At 44.5% G+C, this 21,862-nt stretch overlaps 2 protein-coding genes across 4 annotated transcripts; one reads left to right on the top strand and one right to left on the bottom strand.

Annotated features, from left to right (window-relative positions):
- The first annotated feature begins 365 nt into the window (after positions 1-365).
- On the top strand, positions 366-3,095 carry LOC112080946 (protein kish-B). The gene is made up of 3 exons (XM_024146891.2): positions 366-490; positions 1,779-1,910; positions 2,232-3,095. The coding sequence occupies exons 1-3, from the start codon at positions 481-483 to the stop codon at positions 2,312-2,314; spliced, it is 225 nt and encodes a 74-aa protein (XP_024002659.1). The 5' UTR covers positions 366-480; the 3' UTR covers positions 2,315-3,095.
- A 10,145-nt stretch (positions 3,096-13,240) lies between these two features.
- On the bottom strand, positions 13,241-16,078 carry LOC112080947 (beta-1,3-galactosyltransferase 6). Of its 3 annotated transcripts, XM_024146893.2 has the most exons (4): positions 15,722-16,013; positions 15,563-15,621; positions 14,773-15,322; positions 13,241-14,396 (listed from the first exon to the last, which is right to left on the bottom strand). In XM_024146893.2, exons 3-4 carry the CDS (start codon positions 15,310-15,312, stop codon positions 13,917-13,919), a joined length of 1,020 nt encoding a protein of 339 aa, XP_024002661.1. In that variant the 5' UTR covers positions 15,313-15,322; positions 15,563-15,621; positions 15,722-16,013; the 3' UTR covers positions 13,241-13,916. The 3 variants fall into 3 exon arrangements, with proteins under 3 accessions (XP_024002661.1, XP_024002662.1, XP_024002660.1); XM_024146894.2 differs by lacking the exon at positions 15,563-15,621 and having other exon boundaries at positions 16,002-16,078; XM_024146892.2 differs by lacking the exon at positions 15,563-15,621 and having other exon boundaries at positions 15,722-16,036.
- Between the last annotated feature and the right edge of the window lie 5,784 nt (positions 16,079-21,862).

The following is a 21,862-nucleotide window of genomic DNA, read 5'->3' on the forward strand; positions in this document are numbered from 1 at the left end:
GGGAAAACGAATTCTCATTGGCTGTACACCTGCCTTGTCATGTGAAATCCATAGACTAGCATGTAAGGAATTTATTTCAATTGACTGATTTCCTTATATGAACTGTAACTCAGTAAAATCATTGAAATTGTTGCAGGTTGCGTTTATATTTGATACACTTTTGGCTGGGACATAAGACCACCTTTGAGGTCTGAAACCATTTGACAAACTTTGATTTTGGTGTGAATTGTCCCTTTTAATGTGGAGGAGACCATGGATTACAAATTCACATTTTGAAATATTTCATAAAAAACATTACACACACAGTTGGTCTCTGTTCCTAACAATATCCGAGTTCCATTGCTCTGTCCTGATGAATCCGGATATGTCGCTTGATTGGTCATCCTGGCTGCTGCCTGTCACAGGGAAGGGAGGACAACATTTAACAACATGGATGATTGAAAATAACAGAATTCAACACAGTCTTGGACAACAGCAAACATGACAAATGGTCAGTTTGATCAGACGTGTGTCATTTTATAGGTAATCTTGCAGGAGATGCACTGTTTTCAAAGCAAAGAAGTAGACGTTGGCTGGCTGGACGGACGTTAGCAAGCTCTGATTCGATTTTTGCTACTTTTGTAGTTAGCATAGATTTCTGTAGACGTGGCTGCAGACCGTCGCCAGCCAACATCAATTTGCTAACATTTGGATTTATGAACATAAGTGCATAGTCAATTTGGAACCAAAAACTAGTTATGGGCAAGGATACGTCCAGTTGATGGCTAACTAACGTTAGCTATAGGCCAATATTGGAGTAAAGGAGCCTAATGGGATCGTACATGTTCTGTTTAAATGGCGAATTGGCTCTGGAAGCCTAAACAGCCGAATACTCCATCTAAACGTGAATCGATTCTAGGAACAACCCTCTACTTTCATATCACATACATTAAAAAACCAAATTAAGCGGTTACTGTACACTGTTTTAATAGTTGCAGTCAACACTACTTTTCAGTTACAACACATTTGTGGTGTCTGTCTTCCGTTGACACAAAGGTGTTCGGAGAAGCAAATAAAGAATTAGCACAGGTACAATAGTCCACTAACATATTTTCCGTAAACAAGCGCTGGAACATGGAAATATGGCCAAATGGGAACCCTACTCCTATAAAGCTGTGTATCAATATTTCGTTTATTATTAAAGATACGATCCATATACTTCCAACCCTTACCGCAAGCGATGCGTGTTAATGTTCAGACTGAACATTTAGGCTCTTACCAAAACTCCCCTTACAGAAGACTCGTTTGTCCAATGACTCTTGTGTAATGGAACCGAGACATGATCAAGGGCTAGCTAGCTATATCTGGCTAGCTATATCTGGCTAGTTTGCTAGCTAGCTACCTATCTATGTGACATGTTTGGTGGCCAGTTTAGAAATCATGTTGCTATTACTGTCTCCTACTGCCATCTATGCAATACTGCTTTTGTACATTATATTAACATAAGTTACAATTGTTTGTAATGTTATCTAGCTGTGGCTCCACATAGGTATCAAGTGTAGCCTAGCTGTCGAACAGGTTTAAGTGGCAATGTTTTTTTAACTATTGCTGTAGACCTCAAATCGTTATTGTGTGCTAGCTACATCAAGATGCAATGTGTCAAACTATTGTTGTCATTGAAATATTCAACTATCCAAAGTAATGCTAGTTAATCTTTGAAAATTGAATGACCAGCCATGTCTAAAGATGTCATCTTCAAACCAAATTATTATCATTTTCTCCTCTTCTCCACCCGTCAGTGTACTCGTTCGATGGGATTGTGGTGTTTGGGCTTCTGTTCATATGTACGTGTGCGTACCTCAAGAAGGTACCTCGCCTAAACAGTTGGCTACTTTCTGAGAAGAAGGGAGTGTGGGGGGTGTTCTATAAAGGTAAGACGTCAGCCAGTCAATCAATCAAGCTGTCAATGGTTCATCTTTGTAATAGAACAATGGAAAATACTGGTTATGTGTTTCTGACTACAATCAAAGAGCTATGCTACAGCTTCATCACAGACTGAAGCAGAGAAGTCCACTACTACAGCTTCACCATAGTCTGAAGCAGAGACTGTCTACTATCTTTTTTTCTCCATTGTTTCCCCATTCTCTCTCCATCTTCCTGTTTCTCTCTGTCCATCTCTCCACTCTCTGTATCCCTCTCCTCAATCTCACTCTATCTTCCTCTCTCTCTTTCTCTGTCTTTCTGCCTCTTAGCTGCAGTGATTGGGACCAGACTTCACCATGCTGTGGCTATAACCTGTCTGTCGATGGCATTGTACCTGGTCTTCTTAAAGTGACAGCGTCAGGCTGGGATGGACTGGACTGAGATGGACTGATCCAGGGCAGGCTTGGCTGGGCTTTGCAGAGCTGGATTGGGCTGCACTGGGCTGCCACCCATGGAAACTTAGGACCGTGTGCCCCCAGAACGCCAATTCATTCACCCAGTAATCTCAAAGGACCTGTATAAAGGACAAGCTAATACTGCCCCCAGGTGGTGAAAAAGATCCCAGTCACTCTCTGCACTCTTCTACACCTGTGTGCGTCCCAATAACATCTCCTTTCTCCTGAAGTGTGCACTCATTCACTACTCCCCACAAATGTAAAAGCATTGGATTGGTGTTGGCATGGGACTAGGAAGTTTCCATATACCAGTGATTTCTGTTCAGAGATCTATGAAGGGGAGTGTTCAAGTGCACACTTGGGGAGAAAGGAGAGACGACTGGGACGCAGACGTTGTATTCATCCCTGCACAACACCACCGTCACCACCGTCACCCGGTTTAACCTGTGTTTACTGTACACATCCCATTAGAACACTGTTTGTCAATCTATTCTCCGGGGGCACATTTTCTGTCTTAGCTCAGCACTTTTTTTCACACCAAATACACACAACAATTTATAGACGAACACAAACAACTATTACATTTTCCCTGTCCAGACCCGCGTGCTCACACACCCATCTCTAGTGCCTGCATTATTATTTGACACATGGCCTGAAACTGCACCATTTTGTTTCTCTCTGTAGCCCAATCACTTTCGATATTGAAATAATAAATAATAGATTTTTCCATTGTGTTAATGATGGTGGATTGATTCATTTCCAAGTTTTTAGTCTGTTTTTCAAGATGAGAATTGCCCAACTCATCGGGTATCTCACTACACCCTCATATGCCATATCTTGAAATATGCAGACAGACACATTCAAAATAAGTTTACATTGCAATACTTCTGATAGCCAACTTTCTAGCCCCGCCCACAGCTTCTGGACTTAATAGCATTCCTAGAATGCATTGATTATTGAGTCATTATTAGTTTTACACTTAAGACATGACTCTGCCGTTGTGCTGTAGAATTAGTGAATTTTGTCTCTTGTATAGTCAATTCTATACATTAGCTTATACTGGATTAAGCATACATTTTGTTAAATATTTTGTTAGTTTTGCTCCAACTTTCCCTCCATCTTGTTCCAACATCACTTCTTTTTAAGTCTTGGTTCCAATAGTTGATATTTTTTTTTCTAAGAGACTGTCAGTTGGATATGCTCTCTGCTATCGGTGGGGTAATTTGGTATTACCGAAAATAAATACAAAAACTTTGATTAGTTGTATCAGATGTGTTGGTGCTGCGCTGAAACAAAAATATGCATAGCCCCCATGAATGGTTTGTTGAACACTGACAGAGGTGACACGGCTGATGGGCCGAGCAGTGTCTCTATTTAATACTGTAGTTAATAACAATAAACCTTCCATTGATCACCTAGTTACCATTCTCAATGGTTTATTCTGGGGGAAAGCGCTGGTATTTACAAAGGAGGAGTCTAAAATGTGGAAAATATGACTTCCTGTATAAAGTCTGACTGGTTGTAAAGTCATAATATGTTTGAAAAGGCAGGTTTCTGTAGAGCACCTTAGAGAAGTACACGCATTGTGGTTGAGTTTAAAGATCTCTTTGTAGAAGAAAATGACTTTAACGTTAACATGTCATGGTTATAGTCACTATTTCCTTTTCCAACAACCAGGAAGAACTCTGTGCTGTAGTTAAACTATAAGGTCTCATTGTCAGGTAAAACTCTTGGCCCTAGCCAAATTTACAGTGTCAACACCTAATCTTTCAGAGAGACAGAGAGACACACACACACATAAAAAAAAAAAAAATATGAAACTGTTCTTGGTGTCCAGCTTAATATATACTGTACCAGTCAAAAGTTTGAACACACCTACTCATTGAAGGGTTTTTCTTAATTTTTTTACTGTTTTCTAGGAGTTCCCACATATGCTTAGCACTTGTTGGCTGCTTTTCCTTCACTCTGCGGTCCGACTCATCCCAAACCATCTCAATTGGATTGCGGTTGGGTGATTGTGGAGGCCAGGTTATCTGCTGCAGCACCATCACTCTCCTTGGTCAAATAGCCTGGAGGTGTGTTTTGGGTCATTGTCCTGTTGAAAAACAAATGATAGTCCCACTAAGTGCAAACCAGATGGGATGGTGTATCGCTGCAGAATGCTGTGGTAACCATGCTGGTTAAGTGTGCCTTGAATTCTAAATAAATCGTAGACAGTGTCACCATCAAAGCACCATCACACCTCCTCCTCCATGCTTCACGGTGGGAACCACACATGCAGAGATAATCCGTTCACCTACTCTGCGTCTCATAAAGACACAGGGTTTGGAACTAAAAATCTCAAATTTGGACTCATCAGACCAAAGGACAGATATCCACCAGTCTAATGTCCATTGCTCGTGTTTCTTGGCCCAAGCAAGTCTCTTCTTCTTATTGATGTCCTTTAGTAATGTTTTTTGTTGTTGCAGCAATTTGAGCATGAAGGTCTGATTCACGCAGTCTCCTCTACAGTTGATGTTATGATGGGTCTGTTTCTTGAACTCTGTGAACCATTTATTTGGGCTGCAATTTCTGAGGCTGTTAACTCTAATGAACTTACCTTCTTCAGCAGAGGTAACTCTGGGTCTTCCTTTCCTATGGCGGTCCTCATCAGAGCCAGTTTCATCATAGCGCTTGATGGTTTTTGTGACTGCACATGAAGAAACGTTCAAAGTTCTTGAAATTTTCCGCATTGATTGACCTTCATGTCTATAAGTAATGATGGACTGTCATTTCTCTTTGCTTATATGAGCTGTTCTTGCGATAATATGACCTTTACAAAACCACCCCTACCTTGTCACAAAACAACTGATTGGCTCAAACGCATTAAGAAGGAAAGAAATTCCACAAATGAACTTTTAACTTTTTTACTACATGATTCCATATGTGGTATTTCACAGTTTTGATGTCTTCACTATTATTCTACAATGTAGAAAATAGTAAAAATAAAGAGAAACCCTTGAATGAGTAGGTGTGTCCAAACTTTTGACTGGTACTGTATATACACGTACAATGCATTCGGAAAGTATTCAGACCCCTTGACTTTTTCCACATTTTGTTACATTATAGCCTTATTCTACAATGGATTAAATCGTTTTTTCCCTCATCAGTCTACACACAATACAATATAATGACAAAGCAAAAATAGGTTTTTAGATGTTTTAGCACCTTTGGCATCGATTACAGCCTCGAGTCTTCCTGGGTATGACGCTACAAGCTTGGCACACCTGTATTTGGGGAGTTTCTCCCATTCTTCTCTGCAGCCTCTCAAGCTCTGTCAGGTTTGATGGGTAGCATCGCTGCGCAGCTATTTTCAGGTCTCCAGAGATGTTCGATCAGGTTCAAGTCCGGGATCTGGCTGGGCCACTCAAAGACATTCGGAGACTTGTCCCGAAGCCACTCCTGTGCTGTCTTGGCTGTGTGCTTAGGGTCGTTGTCCTTTTGGAAGGCGAACCTTTGCCCCAGTCTGAGGTCCTGAGTACTCTAGAGCAGGTTTTCATCAAGGATCTCTGTGATTTGCTCCGTTCATATTTCCCTCAAACCTGACTAGTCTGCCAGTCCCTGCCGCTGAAAAACATCCCCACAGCATGATGCTGCTGCCACCATGCTTCACCGTAAGGATGGTGTAAGGTTTCTTCCAGACGTGACGCTTAGCATTCAGGCGAAAGAGTTCAATCTTGGTTTCATCAGACCAGAGAATCTTGTTTCTCATGGTCTGAGAGTCCTTTAGGTGCCTTTTGGCAAACTCCAAGCGGGCTGTCGTGCCTTTTTATTTTTTTATTTTTTTTACTAGGAAAGTCAGTTAAGAACAAATTCTTATTTACAATGACTGCCTACCCCCTCGGCCAAACCTTCCCCTAACCCGGACGATGCTGGGCCAATTGTGCGCTGCCCTATGGGACTCCCGATCACAGACGGTTGTGACACAGCCTGGGAACGAACCAGGGTCTGTAGTGATGCCTCCACCACTGCAATGTAGTGACTTAGACTGGTGCGCCACTCGGGGAGCCTGGGAGGCTTTTACTGAGGAGGGGCTTCCGTCGGGCCACTCTACCATAAACGGCTGATTGGTGGACTGATGCAGAGATGGTTGTCCTTCTGGAAGGTTTCATGGCTTCAGATGGGAGTGCTACGGGTCGATAGTAATTTAGACAGGTTACTTTGGCGTTCTTGGGCACAGGCACTATGGTGGTCTGCTTGAAACGTAGGTATTACAGACTCGGTCAGGGAGAGGTTGAAAATGATCAGTGAAGACACTTGCCAGCTGGTCAGCGTATGCTCTGAGTATGCGTCCTTGTAATCTGTCTGGCCCCGCGGCCTTGTAAATTTTAACCTGTTTAAAGGTCTTACTCACATCGGCTACGGAGAGCGAGATCACACAGTCGTCTGGAACAGCTGGTGTTCTCATGCATGGTTCAGTGTTGCTTTTTTGTCATTCTGATATTATGTATTACCACTATGCTGTAATTTATATTATGTATTACCATGCATGTTCACAATATACTGTATTTATAACTGATAAATGTGTGTATTTTTAACATATATAACTGTGACCCTCTGGATATGCATGATGATCAGTCATGATAGCTGATGTCGGTGGTTTATGACAACTAACTTAACTCGAACCAGGCGTTATATGTGGCCGTAAGCCAGCTGGAGGTCAGACATCAGTATGCCAAGCCAATTAGCTGACCCAAACAATGGTTTGAACAGGGACAGTGTCAAGTCAGTGGCTTTTTTTCTCATTCTGATATTATGTTTTACCAGGCTCACAATATACTGTACTTATAAGAATTCATTTGTCCTCTCCCTCTCTCTCTGAGCAGCTGCGACACCAGTTTCCCTTGAAAAGAGAGGGCGGGATGATTAGACGTAATCACATTTGACCTGCATAGAGCTGTACACTGCACCTGTTCAACATGTCACTACATTCACTGCTGCTGCTGCTCAAAGCTACTGCTGAGTCCACTCTCAGAAGAGAGAGCTTCTTCTGAAGACAATACCAAGATTTTGCTTTGAAGTGTGTGCATGTCTGTTTGAAAGAGAACGTATACCAGAATTAAGATCTATCAAGACAGTACATGCTTTCTTCTCTCAGAGCAGCAGTCTATCTAAAATGTGACTGTAAAACTGCACACAGGTAAGGCTGTTCTTTTGGGAAGTACTGTACAGTGCATTCAGAAAGTATTCAGACCCCTTGACTTTTCCCACATTTTGTTACGTTACAACCTTATTCTAAAATTGATCAAATAAAAAATGTTTCTCATCAATCTACACACAATACCCCATAATGACCAAGTGAAAACAAGTTTTTAGAAATGTTTGCAAATTTATAAAAAATAACAGAAATACCTTATTTACATAAGTATTCAGACCCTTTGCTATGAGACTCGAAATTGAGCTCAGGTGCATCCTGTTTCCATTGATCATCCTTGAGATGTTTCTACAACTTGGAGTCCACCTGTGGTAAATTATATTGATTGGACATGATTTGGAAAGGCACACACCTGTCTCTATAAGGTCCCACAGTCAACAGTGCATGTCAGAGCAAAAACCAAGCCATGAGGTCAAAGGAATTGTCCTTAGAGCTCCGAGACAGGAGTGTGTCGAGTCACAGATCTGGGGAAGGGTACCAACACATTTCTGCAGGATTAAAGTTCCACAAGAACACAGTGGCTTCCATGATTCTTAAATGGATGAAGTTTGGAATCACCAAGACTCTTCCTACAGCTGGACGCCCGGCCAAACTGAGCAATCGGAGGAAAAGGGCTTTGGTCAGGGAGGTGACCAAGAACCCGATGGTCACTCTGACAGATATCCAGAGATCCTCTGTGGAGATGGGAGAACCTTCCAGAAGGACAACAATCTCTGCAGCACTCCACCAATCAGGCCTTTATGGTAGAGTGGCCAGACAGAAACCACTCTTCAGTAAAAGGCACAGGACAGCCCGCTTGGAGTTTGCCAAAAGGCACCTAAAGACTCTCAGACCATAAGAAACAATATTCTCTAGTCTGATGAAACCAAGATTAAACTATTTCGCCTGAATGCCAAGTGTCATGTCTGGAGGAAAGCTGGCACCATCCCTATGGTGAAGCATGGTGGTGGCAGCATCATGCTGTGGGGATGTTTTTCAGCAGCAGGGACTGGGAGACTAGTCAGGATCGAGGGAACGATGAACGGTGCAAAGTACAGAGAGATCCTTGATGAAAACCTGCTCCAGAGTGCTCAGGACATTAGACTGGGGTGAAGGTTCACCTTCCAACAGGACAACAACCCTAAGCACAGCCAAGAAAAATACAGGAGAGGCTTTGGGACTGTCCTCGACTGGCCCAGCCAGAGCCCGGACTTTAACCCGATCAAATATCTCTGGAGACCTGAAAATAGCTGTGCAGCGAGGCTCCCCATCCATCCTGACAGTGCTTGAGAGGATCTGCAGAGAAAAATGAGAGAAACTCCCCAAATACAGGTGTGCCAAGCTTGTAGCATCATACCCAAGAAGACTCAAGGCTGTAATCGCTGCCAAAGGTGCTTCAACAAAGTACTGAATAAAGGGTCTGAATACTTATGTAAATGTGATATTTCCATTTTTTTACTTTATACATTCGCAACAAAAAGCTATACTTTTTTTGCTTTGTCATTATGGTGTATAGTGTGTAGATTGATGAGGGGGGAAAAACAATTTAATTCATTTCAAAATAAGGCTGTAACGTAACAAAATGTGGAAAATGTCAAGGGGTCTGAACACTTTCCGAATGCACTGTATGTGTGGGGTTTGATCATGATACAGTGTGTTTTGTGTGGGTTCTAAGGAGAGTAGGAAGAGAAATGTTGCGACTTCATTACTGTTGTGTGAACTCTAACATAATGCTTCTCTACAACTCTCAGATGCTACGGAAGTGGAGAGGTGAGTTGGATTCTTGATCATAAACCGTTAATATTGGCAATAACAGTAAAATGACTAGTAATGTAAAACAAAAATGTATTATCTGCCAACTTCTGTCTGTAGCATCCAAACAGTTTGGGCTACACACTAATATGAACCCACCGTCGAAAGGTGAGACTCACGAAGACGTACATATCGGTTGTTTTGCTCTAGAGCCTCACAAAACACGTCAATGTATCCTGTTACGTTTTTTAAAATTATGGAAATATATACTGAGTGTACAAAACATTAGGAACACCTGGTCTTTCTATGACATAGACTGACCAGGTGAAAGCTATGATCCCTTATTGATGTCACCTGTTAAATCCACTTCAATCTGTGTAGATGAAGGGGAGGAGACAGGTTAAAGAAGGATTTTTAAGTCTTGAGACACTTGAGACATGGATTGTGTATGTGTGCCATTCAGAGGGTGAATGGGCAAGACAAAAGATTGACATACCTTTGAAGGGGGTGTGGTAGTAGGTGCCAGGCCGGGTGTGAAGAACTGCAACTCTGCTGGGTTTTTCACGCTCAACGGTTTCCCGTGTGTATCCAGAATGGTCCATCACCCAAAGGACATCCAGCCAACTAGACACAACTGTGGGAAGCATTGGCGTCAACATGGGCCAGCATCCCTGAGGGAACCCTTTTGACACCTTGTCGAGTCCATGCCTCGATGCATTGAGGCTGTTCTGAGGGCAGCGTGTTCTGTAACAGAGACAGAGGGAGCAGCATTGGGAGACGGAGCGGATCCTCAGACCACCCTCTGACTTGGATCAGGAACTACACAAGAGGCAGCACAGAATACACATGGTATGTATATAAGCTGACCTACTGACACATCACAACACCTCCATAGGAAACACAGGAGCTTGCCAAATGTGTCATATTACCTAAGCCTGGTGAGGTGACAGAGGACAGGATAGATGCCTACAAACCCAAACACTAATCACCTGTTAATATACAATGGCTATGAGGCGATTGTCATTGCCAGCTAGAACACTGCTATTGACTATACATGATGATACTTTTAAGAGTCGCACAAAGTGTATGCTTTGTAAACAGCTGAATGTGAGGAAGTGTGTGTGTTTAATCTTTTCTTGAGATGGGGATATAATCCTCAGGACAAGATTGAAGACCGTGGTCATGAAGAGAAGACATGCTGAACGATCCAAAGTCAGGAAACAGGTACGTTACTTATCACATTGGTTCAGGGATCAACCAATCAGATACGTATTGCCTCTAAAAAACATTGATAAGTAGCCTGAGGCTCTGCTTGCAAAAAGGCTGTTGTTTGAGGTCACACAGTTGCTTTAAGGATTATTAGGCTACTGTGGGTGGGGAACTCTGCTGTAGGGTTATTAGGCTACTGTGGGTGGGGAACCCTGCTGTAGGAGTTATTAGGCTACTGTGGTGGGAACCCTGCTGGAGAGTTATTAGCTACTGTGTTGGGAACCCCTGCTTGTAGATGTTTTATTAGGCTACGTGGGTGCGGAACCCTGCTGTAGGCTATTAGGCTACTGGGTGGGAACCCTGCTGTAGATTATTAGCTACTGTGTGGAGGAACCCGCTTAGGGCATTAGGCTACTTGGAGGGAAACCCCTGCTGTAGATTATTAGCTACTGTGTGGGAACCCTGCTGTAGGGTTATTAGGCTACTGGTGGGAACCCTTGCTGAGGGGTTATTAGGCTACTGTGGGTGGAACCCTGCGAGGGCTTTATAAGCTACTTGTGGGAACCCTGCTGTAGTTATTAGCTACTGTGGGTGGGTATTGGAACCCCGCCTAGAATTATTAGCTACTGTGGTGAACCCTGCTGTAGGCTATTAGCTACTGTGGATGGGACCCTCTGTAGGGTTATAGCTACTTGGGTGGGATTAGGAACCCTGCTGTAGGAAATATTAGGCTACGTGGGTGGGAACCCTGCTGTAGGGGCTATTAGGCTACTGTGGTGTGAACCCTGCTGTATCTATAGCTACTGTGAGGTGGGGAACCCGGCGTAGGGGAATTATTAGGGCTACTGGGGGGACCCTGCTAGGTATAGCTACTGCTGGTGGAACCCTCTGTAATTATTAGGCTACTGTGGGGGAACCCTGCTGTAGGGCTATTAGCTACTATGGTGGGAAACCCTGCTGAGATTATTAGGCTAACGGTGTGGGAAAACCCTGCAGTAGAATTATATAGGCTACTGTGGTCGGAACCCTGCTGTAGGTTATAGCTACTGTGGGTGGAACCCTCTGTAGGTTATTAGGCTATGGGATGCGGGACCTGCTGTAGGGCTATTAGGCTACTTGGGTGGAACCTCTTTAGAGTTATTACGTAGGGACCCTGCGTAGATTAGAGCTACGTGGTAGTAACCCTGCTGTAGATTATTAGGCTACTGGGTGGAACCACTGCTGTTAGGGGGGGTGGGTGGGATGGAGGGGGGGAGGGGGGGATGTGGAGATGGGGGGGTGCTATTGGGCTGGGGGGGGGGTATTAGCCCTACTGTGGGGGGGAACCTGCTGTAGATTATTAGGCACTGTGGGGGGAACCCGCTGTAGAGTTATATAGGCTACTGTGGTTGGGAACCCTGCTGTAGGTATAGGCTACTGTGGGTGGGAACCCATGCTGTAGAGTTATTAGGCTACTGTGGTAGGAACCCTGCTGTATATTATTAGGCTACTGTGGTGGGGAACCCTCGAGAGTTATTAGGCACGGTGGGAACCCTTGCGTATGTATTAGGCTACTGGGGTAGGAACCCGCTGTAGGATATTATTATTTTGCGCTACGTGGGTGGGAACCCTGCGTAGGTTATAGGCTACTGTTGAAACCCTGCTGTAAGTTAGTAGGCTACCGTGGGTGGGGAAACCCTGCTGGGTATTAGGCTACTTCTGTGGGGAACCCTGCTTAGATTATTACACTTGTGGAACCCGCGTAGTATTAGGCTACTGTGGATGAACCCTGCTGTGGGTTATTAGCTTACTGTGGTAGGGGAACCCTGCTGTAGGGTTAATTAGCTTACTTGGTGGGAACCCTGCTTAGGGTGATTAGGCTACTGGGGTGGAACCCTGCTTAGGATTATTAGGTGGATTGGGAACCCTGCTATAGAATAGCTACTTTGGGGGATGGGAACCCTCTGTGGGTTATTAGTGTTGAGAACCCTGCTGGTGCTGTAAGGGTATTAGTTGAGAACCCTCTAGGGTATTAGGGTGAAACCCTCTGTAGCATTAGTTTGAAACCCTGCTGTAGGGGTAGAGGGTTGAGAACCCCTGATAGCTGGAGGGTATAGGGTTGAAACCCTCGTATGATTAGCTTGAGGAACCCCTGCTCTAGGGTATATCTCCGTTGAGAAACTTTTGCATTGAGGTATTAGGTGAGGAAACCCTGCTTGTAGGGCATTCGGTGGAGACCCTCGTAGGTCATTAGTGCAGAACCCCTGTATGGGGTATTAGGCTGAGGAACCCTGACTCTGAGGGTATTAGGGTTGAAACTTGCTGTAGGGTATTAGGGTTGAGGAACCCTAGCTGTAGGGGTATTAGGGTTGAAGACTGTGTATGTATTGGGGAGGTGTGTACAGTAGGCATTTTTCTTTAGTGTTTATACCCATTTATTATTAATAAATATTTGTCACAAAAATACATGTTTCAAAAACATTTTAATAGGTCCAAATATTTTAAACATTCATATTTAAGTAGTTTGACAGTAGGTTTTAAACAACACTGGTGATGAGAGGACACGGTCAAAGTCAGTCACACAATAACACAACGGTTGGTTTCTTTCAATGACATTAATAGAAGCAGTCTTTTTTTTTGGTTTAAAAGTAACCGAATATCAGCTGGAAAATTGCCTGTAGAGTAGCTCAGCTGAACACAAACAGCTCTGTTGACCATCACTGGACTGTAAATACGTCAACCAAACACAGACAGCAGGTAAGGTAAATCTCTCAACTGAACAGAACTCTCAGTAAGCAGGGGAGAGGAGAGCGAGGCCTACAATATTACACATTGTCTCAATGCAACTCCAAATACCATGAACCCATGACTGGCTCATTCTGTACCATTGTTCTGAAGCAATACACCACATTTTCATATTAAGAGAATCACTTCCATCACATTCATAAATAGGGCCACTTCTACTTAAAGAGAGTCTCCAGGACATTTTAAACAGATTCAGGAATGACTCGAGTCTTGTCATTGTCCAACCAGAAAGCTGAATACTGGTTCCTTTAAGTACACTTTCTCCCAACATACATGTGCTGTTATTAATAAAAGACGGTCTCCTGTTGTGTGGCTGCACCCAGTCAGGTCCACTCTCCCAGTCCTGTACCAGTGTGCTTTAGGACAGTCAGCAAAGGCTCCAGAATAAATAAATAAATAAACATATATAAAAGGGAATGGGGATCAGTGTTTTCCTCAGGTCTTTTCGGGCGGGCTGCCATAACAGACATCTTCTATGGAGGTCAACTGAAGGCAGCACAAATGTTTTACAGGGAAGGGGGGGCACAACAGAACAGAGTAAGGCTTAGGGGGAGCACCACACCGCCTGGGTAACCGTAGTAGGGGAAACACTGATGAGAATTACATGGGTGGACAAAGTGAGGAAGGTTAGGGGTTATAGGTCAGGGTATTCCGTCCTTCCTCTGGCAGCACTGTGAGGGCGGGACGCTCCAGTCGTACACGTAGCTCAGGCGGAGTTTAACCTCTTCCTTACACAGCCTCCCGTCTCTCTGCAGCGTCTGCTGTTTCTCCAACATGTCCTCCAGGCTCTGCTTGTGAGTCACCAGGTATTTATTACTACACCCCCGAGACTTGTACTCCGTGTCGAATCGAGGGTCGTGTGTTCGTTTGACGTCCACCGGGGCTAGCCACGCCCCCAGTGACACGTCCTCGCTCTGCCACACCTTGAGGTAGGCCGTGTTGATCTGGATGTAGTGTACGAGGTCGCAGGAGAGCAGGTAGCCTCCACCCAGGGCGTAGGGTAGGTAGTAGTCACACAGCTCCCAGGCCGACTCCCTCCACTTCCCTGCTGTCTTCACGCGACCGCGGCCTGAGAAGAAGCCCCAGTACAGCCGGCTGGGTTCTTTAGTCTTCAGCTCCTCCTATAAGATTAGAAGAAATTATACGTTATTGGGTGTTTGCACATACATTTGTTTTGCAGCACAAGCTCCATATTTAAGCAATAAGGCCCGAGGGGGTGTGGTATATGGCCAAAATACCACGGCTAAGGGCCATTCTTAAGCACGTAATTAGAGCAGGAAAAGTAAATGTTTTGTTATACCCCGAGTATACAGTCTGATATACCACAGCTTTCAGCCAATCAGCATTGAAGGCTCAAACCATCCGGTTTACAATACACATTATGTTCCAAATAGCACCCTATTCCCTACATAGGTTCCCTATGGACCCTTGTCAAAAATAGTGCACTACATAGTGAAGAGGGTGCCATTTGGGATGCATCCCATATCAAACACATACCTTCAACAGGTCCAGACGAGCAAAAGTGTCATCGTCCGCTTTTAACACAAACTTGAAGTCTACGTTGTGATCCAGCCAGGAATACATATGGAGCAGCTTCAGGGTCAGGTTCTCATACGAGTCTCGCAGCGCGGGGAGTAAGAGCAGGTCTTTGTGGCGCCCCTGCTCCGTGTTGATGTTCTGCATATCCTCTGCGGGCAGCCCCTCGGTCCCCACCACGAACATAGCTAGAACCTCCGGATCCTTCTTAGCCAGCCAGGTACTACGGATGATGCTCCTGCGCTCTGTGTACTTGGGTCCTGTGGTGATGAGGACCACCAGGAAGGCCGAGAGGTCTTTGAGGCGTGAGGGGAGCTCAGGGTGCTCTGCTCGGGGCTGGGAGTGGGCAGCGTGAGGGGCTAGGCCTGGAGGGTCGGCCTGGCCCTGTTTTAGGGTCTCCGAGGTACACTTGGCGAGGAAAAGGAGGACAACAGCAAAGAGGCACACTCCTCCAATGGCCAGGGCCGTCTTGTGACGACACACGACGCGGACCAGGCTCATGGTGCTGAGACTGAGAAAGAGAGAGATGGGCGAGAGAGAGACGGGATGGAGAGAGATGGGCGAGAGAGACGAGATTGGGGAGGGGGGGGAAGAGAGACAAGAGAGATCTGTAAGCAACAATGCATGTCTGTTCATTCAGTTAACAATAAAGACAGCAGTCAATGAATGTCTCCCAGAGAACTGAGGTAGCTAGAGAAAAATACATTCTAAAGTTAATCAACAATTGAACAGACAGCTAACTTAACGTTACCTAATCGAACTCGGCAAACAAATCAGTGCTAAGCAGACCACCCACAGCTTGCCTGCAACCTGGTTAACGATAACATTACCCGATCAATCTCATTCCATGCAAGCAACGGAAAACATGCACATTGCATCAAAACAAAGGCGGGAATATAGACTACAGTACCTGAATGTGTCACACAACGCTAGATGTTTAATGCATCGATGACAGTTACATGGACATTGCTTCTGTCTGTAGCTAGTTAGTTAGTTAGCTAGCCGAGATAGCACAAATGGGGAAACGTTAGCAAGCTCGCTAGCTAGCTTAATAGCTATCGAGGAATGAGGATTTGATTTACTGCTCACTTCGCTAGCTACAAAATGACGCGAATGAATAAAATCATTAAACAAAGAGAGCAATCCTTTTGTGTGTAGCTAGATGAACAGCTAGCTAGTGAACTACCTACGTTAGACGTTATTTTTGACTCGACTGGTGACACGCAGTAAATACAAGACAGCCGGTGAGTTCAAGACAACACGGAAATCGGAAATATTGGATCTCCGACTTCAGTTTATTTAACACAAATGGAAAGTCGGAAAAAAGAAGCTCAGACTGAAAAAATATTTTTTTACGTTCATAAAAATCGGAATTACAAATCAGAAACTCAGGCATCATCCTAGAGCTACAACTTCTCCAATCTGGACATCACTGACGTCACCGTCACAGGTTTTTCCTAGCCTGAGCCTGTTTTTTGCCGAGTTCCCAGTTGGTTTGAAGGCAGTATGTGATGACGCATGCACTTCACTGCTGGAAAGACACGCCTTTGGTGCCTCCCAGTGGATACAATTAGAATGAGTAAAACATCTGAACTACACTACAGCACTGATTCTAAATTCTATGGAATGCACTGTGTGCAGTAGTGTAAAATACTTAAGTAAAAATACTTGAAAGTACTACTTAAGTATTTTTTTTTTTACTTTACTATTTATATTTTTGACAACTTTTACTTCAATACATTCCTAATGTAACTCCATACATTTTCCTTGACACCCATAAGAACTCGTTAGATTTTTACAGGAAAATTATCTAATTCACACAGTTATCAAGACTCACCTAACACATACTTCATTTGTAAATTATGTCTGAGTGATGGAGCGTGTCCCTAGCTATTTGTAAATAAAAAAGAACTAGAAAATGTGTCCATCTGCTTTGCTTAATATATACTTGTACTTTTAGTTTTGATACTTAATGTCACGATCATTGAAATAACATTCGGACCAAGGCACAGCGTGATATGGGTTCCACTTCTTTTTATTTGTGAAACGCACAAAACAATAAAAAAAACAGCAAACGATACGTGAAACTCTGGAGTGCTCACAGGCAACAACACAAAAACAAGATCCCACAAAACACAGTGGGGAAATGGCTGCCTAAATATGATCCCCAATCAGAGACAACGATAAACAGCTGCCTCTGATTGGGAACCATACCAGGCCAACATAGAAAAAAACAACCTAGGTTACCCACCCTAGTCACACCTCGACCTAACCGACATAGAGAATAAAAAGGCTCTCTATGGTCAAGGCGTGACACTTAAGTATATTTTAGCAATTACATTTACTTTTGATACTTAAGTATGTTTAAAACCAAATACTTTTAGACTTTTACTCAAGTAGTAATTAACTGGGTGACTTTCACTTTTACTTGAGTCATTTTCTATGAAGGTATCTTTACTTTTACTCAAGTATGACACTTGGGTACTTTTTCCACCACTGAATGTGTTGAATGGAATGTGGAACCTCCCAACTGTTTGTTCTTGTTCTTTGTTCATTTTGTGGGTAAGAAACCATAGAGATACAATTTCTACCTCCATTCTATGGCACATTCTGTGTTCTACCTGTTCCAATTCTATGTTCTATCTCTATGTAAAAGGAAGAGCCCCTCTGGTTGGTTGCTAGGACACCATTGTTAAATATTTCCTGACCAGGTATGATCAAGCATTCCATTAGATATAACATGTAGTGTGACATGACAGTGTTGTCCACTGTCGGGCTCTTGTTTCTACCAGTAGCTGACACAGCCAGACGGTCAGGCTGACTGTCAGACATGGACAATAAAAAGGCAGCAGAGGATCTGACTGATTACCTTAAAACATACTTTGGGAACAATCTTCAAAAAGAGCTACTGTAAGTGCACAAATAGTATAAAACTTCTGCAGGATTTGTTTTTCCTTTGGGATATGCTCCTTACCAATATAAACACTGAAGGAAGCTGTACATTTACACAATAAATCACATAGAGTTGTTGTTGTTTATCAGGAAAGCTCCCCCATCCACTGATGATGTCTTGGCTCCCACCACTCACCTCATCAGGAAGAGAAGAGAGGAGCTGGACATACACAAGGCCATGGAGGCCCTTCAAGAGGTGATACACGCACACGCACGCACGCATGCACACACGCACACACTGACGTCTGACCCTTTGCCCGCTCCTCCTGTGTCCGTGTCTATCAGGACTTTGCCATGACCCTGATGGCCCATCTTGTCAGAAATAAAGAGCTGAAGGAGAGGGAGGTTAAGTTAAAGGAATACCTCAGGAACTTCAACACATTTCTCCAGGTAAGTTGAGAGGTCCGATAGTAGGACCTTAGTAGTAGGACGTCTCAACCTATTGCATGTTCTGACTCTTTCAACCAATCACATACTTTATTGGCTTATTTTAGGCTTGTGTATCAGTTAATATTTCCCATTGAACTCAGAGACAGTAGTTCTACATCACACAAACTGATTCCACTCAGCAATCCCCTCCTGCCTTTTTCAGGAGAATAAATTGAAAAATGGCCGTGCGTTGAAGATAGCATGGAAAGGAGAGAGAGCTAGCTCGTCAGAAAGCAGCAAACCTACTCATCCTGAGACAGGAGCTCAAGGCTCTCACTAAAGAGAGAGAAAATATTGCCGCTCTTGTAGAGAAACATGAAATCTACCCCCGCTTTCTAGATAAAGTGGTCAAAGCCAGCAAGCAGGTAATGAGAGATATGATAAGATGGAAGAGACCATCTCCCCGTAGAGGGGGTCCGGTTAGTATAGTTGAGGAGGCAGTGTGAGCTAATTCTCTGGTCTGATGTTGGCTTGGTGGTACTGACACCGATACTGAGATTTCTAAGACTCTCCATGAGTTTGTAACATATTTAATGGAACTAACTTCCATTATTAAGCCATTGAGAGAAGTATGTGGTAGATAGTCAGGTCAGGTCAGGTCAGGTCAGGTCAGGTCAGGTCAGGTCAGGTCAAGTCAGGTCAAGTCAGGTCAGGTCAGGTTAGGTCAGGTTAGGTCAGGTCAGGTCAGGTCAGGTCAGGTCAGGTCAGGTCAGGGGTGGCCAATGCTATTCATAAGGTTAAACTAATAAGCTGCTCATCATGATGTTTAATAGCCGATTCAGGCGTTTTAGAGCAGGGCTGGAACAAAAGCCTATACACCAAGTAGCTCTCCAGGAGGAGGATTGGCCATCCCTGACCTAACCTGACCCTCAGTCTAATAGGGATGGGTGGAGTGAGTACCCCTAACCTAGAGTAACCATTTTGTGAACATTATTCTAACAGTGTTAGAATCCTCTCAGTTCCAGGAGGCGTGGCAGGTGATGTCCGGGGTGGACACTCTGGTCCAGACCAGGGAATAACTACTGACCAGCATCAAGCAGAACCAGGAGTGTTGTGAGACGACCCGGACCTTTACTTGGCTCATCGCGCTCTAGCGACTCCTTGTGGCAGTCCGGGCACCTGCAGGCTGACAGCGGTTGTCAGTTGAACTGTGTTTCCTCCGACACAGCTGGCTTCCGGGTGTTAAGAAGCGCTGCTTGGCGGGTCATGTTTTGGAGGACGCATGACTCCACCTTCGCCTCTTCCGAACCCGTTGGGGAGTTGTAGCGATGAGACAAGAACGTAATCACAAAATTGGGGAGAAAAAGGGGGTGAAAAAAGCCACGTTGTGTCCTGTATGTCAAGTAATTTTTTAACCAATTACATGAGACCTGATCCATTCCGATTGCAGACAATCTTTGAATCAGTAAAGAGTGGTCAACAGTATGGAAAGCCTTGGATACGTCAACAACGAGGGAAGCACAGTGAAACCAGACACTTAAAATACAACTTGTTGCTAGGAAGGATCTAAACTGACAGTTTATTCATGATTCTAAAATTGTTGCTATGCAAGACAATTTTGAGACAGGGCGATCATTATTTAGGTTGGAGGGGTCACCACCTTTGTGGAGAGGGAGCACATGGGCTGCCCATGGGCTCCCACTGAGCCAACTGGAGGTTGGGAGAGGGAAGAGCAGTCGACTGATTGACCAGGGTCAATTAAACCACAATTTCTTTCAAATAAAAAGCCAGCAGAGATAAAACGCTGCAACACTAAATCACTAATTAAAGCATCACTTCTTTAATTTTTCTCAGTAACGATGCGAGAGTCTGACACAACTTGCTTAGGCAGGGAAGGGGATGGAATTCCCGTGCTTCAGTGCCCTAACAGTTTTCCATAATATAGACATGAGGGCTGCACACACAGACCAGTCTTTCCTTTAACTCTCTCATCTATCCCTCTTCATGTGTGTTTTTCCACTCAGGAGTCTCGGTGGGCTCACATCCAGAATACGGCAACTACGAAGACCATGCTCCTGGGCACCATCAAGATGGGCACCGTCAACCTGTACCAGACTACCAGCAAGATGGCCACCGTCAACCTGTACCAGACTACCAGACTACCAGCGAGAAGCCCCAGGATGGGTGGGCGAGGTCGCTCTGAAGGACACTCTCAAACAGCTATTCTATTCTATTTCTTGGCACTGTTGTACAGAAAGGCCTTATGACATAACCCTAACCCTAACCCATTTCAGACAAGAACTTACCAGAAACATTGTAGGCTATCAATGACTGATCTTTCAAATGATGTCCTTCACCTGCAGGTTCAGAAATTCCTCTCCAACCTCATCTGTATTTGGGAGGAGGTCAACCAAGTACAAACAAGACCACATTTCCAACCCTAACCGGCCTTACCCTGAATCATATTCACATTCTAAAGCCTCTTACTAAAGACTGACATAACAGGACCTGACTTACCTTGTCATTTAAGACTATTCATTCAATGTATCTAAAATACAGTAGGATTATTACAGTGTGAGTGTACTCACAGTGACCAGCAGAGGGGCCATTGTTATTCTGAATAGACAGTGTTTAAACTAGGGAGTTCTCTCTTTCTCCATCCATCTCTGCCCTCTCTCTCTCTCTCTCTCTCTCTCTGCCCCTCTCTCTCTCTCTCTCTCTGTCTCTCTCTCTCTCTACTTCTGCCCTCCTCCTCTTCCCTTCCGTCCCCTCTCTCTCTCTCTCTCTCTCTGCCCCTCTCTCTCTCTCTCTCTCTGTCTCTCTCTCTCTCTACTTCTGCCTCTCCTCCTCTCCCTTCCGTCCCCTCTCTCCCACTCTCTGTTCTTATAACTGCAATAACGAACTAAACAAATGAAGTATATATGAAGTGTGGTCTCTCAGGGAGCCAGTCAGGGGCCTCATTATGATGCTGTGAGAGTCTATAGAATCCAAAACAGACTGCAGAGTCAGGGAGCCAGTCAGGGGCCTCATTATGATGCTGTGAGAGTCATAGAATCCAGAGACAGACTGCAGAGTCAGGGAGCCAGTCAGGGGCCTCATTATGATGCTGTGAGAGTCTATAGAATCCAGAGACAGACTGCAGAGTCAGGGAGCCAGTCAGGGGCCTCATTATGACTGTGAGAGTCTATAGAATCCAGAGACAGACTGCAGAGTCAGGGAGCCAGTCAGGGGCCTCATTATGATGCTGTGAGAGTCTATAGAATCCAGAGACAGACTGCAGAGTCAGGGAGCAGTCAGGGGCCTCATATGATGATGCTGTGAGAGTCTTTAGAATCCAGAGACAGACTGCAGAGTCAGGGAGCCGTCAGGGACCTCATTATTATGCTGTGAGAGTCTATGAATCCGGTGAGAGCGGAGCCAGGCCTTATGAACAGCGTGAGAGTCAGGGAGCAGTCAGGCATGGAAGATCAGAGCAGGCGAGAGCAGGGAGCAGAGACCCATTATGATGCTGTGAGAGTCTTTAGAATCCAGAGACAGACTGCAGAGTCAGGAGCCAGTCAGATCTAGGGGAGAGGACTCAAGTTACAGATTATGACTGCTCAGGAAGAGATGTAAAGAGTCTATTGAGAGAGAGACAGATCCAGAGAGGACCAGACTGCAGAGAGTCCAGGCGACAGTCAGAGGGCCTCATTATGATGCTGTGAGAGTCTATAGAATGCCAGAGACAGAC

This window comes from Salvelinus sp. IW2-2015, unplaced genomic scaffold, assembly GCF_002910315.2.
Source record: "Salvelinus sp. IW2-2015 unplaced genomic scaffold, ASM291031v2 Un_scaffold16601, whole genome shotgun sequence".
Lineage (NCBI taxonomy): Eukaryota > Metazoa > Chordata > Actinopteri > Salmoniformes > Salmonidae > Salvelinus > Salvelinus sp. IW2-2015.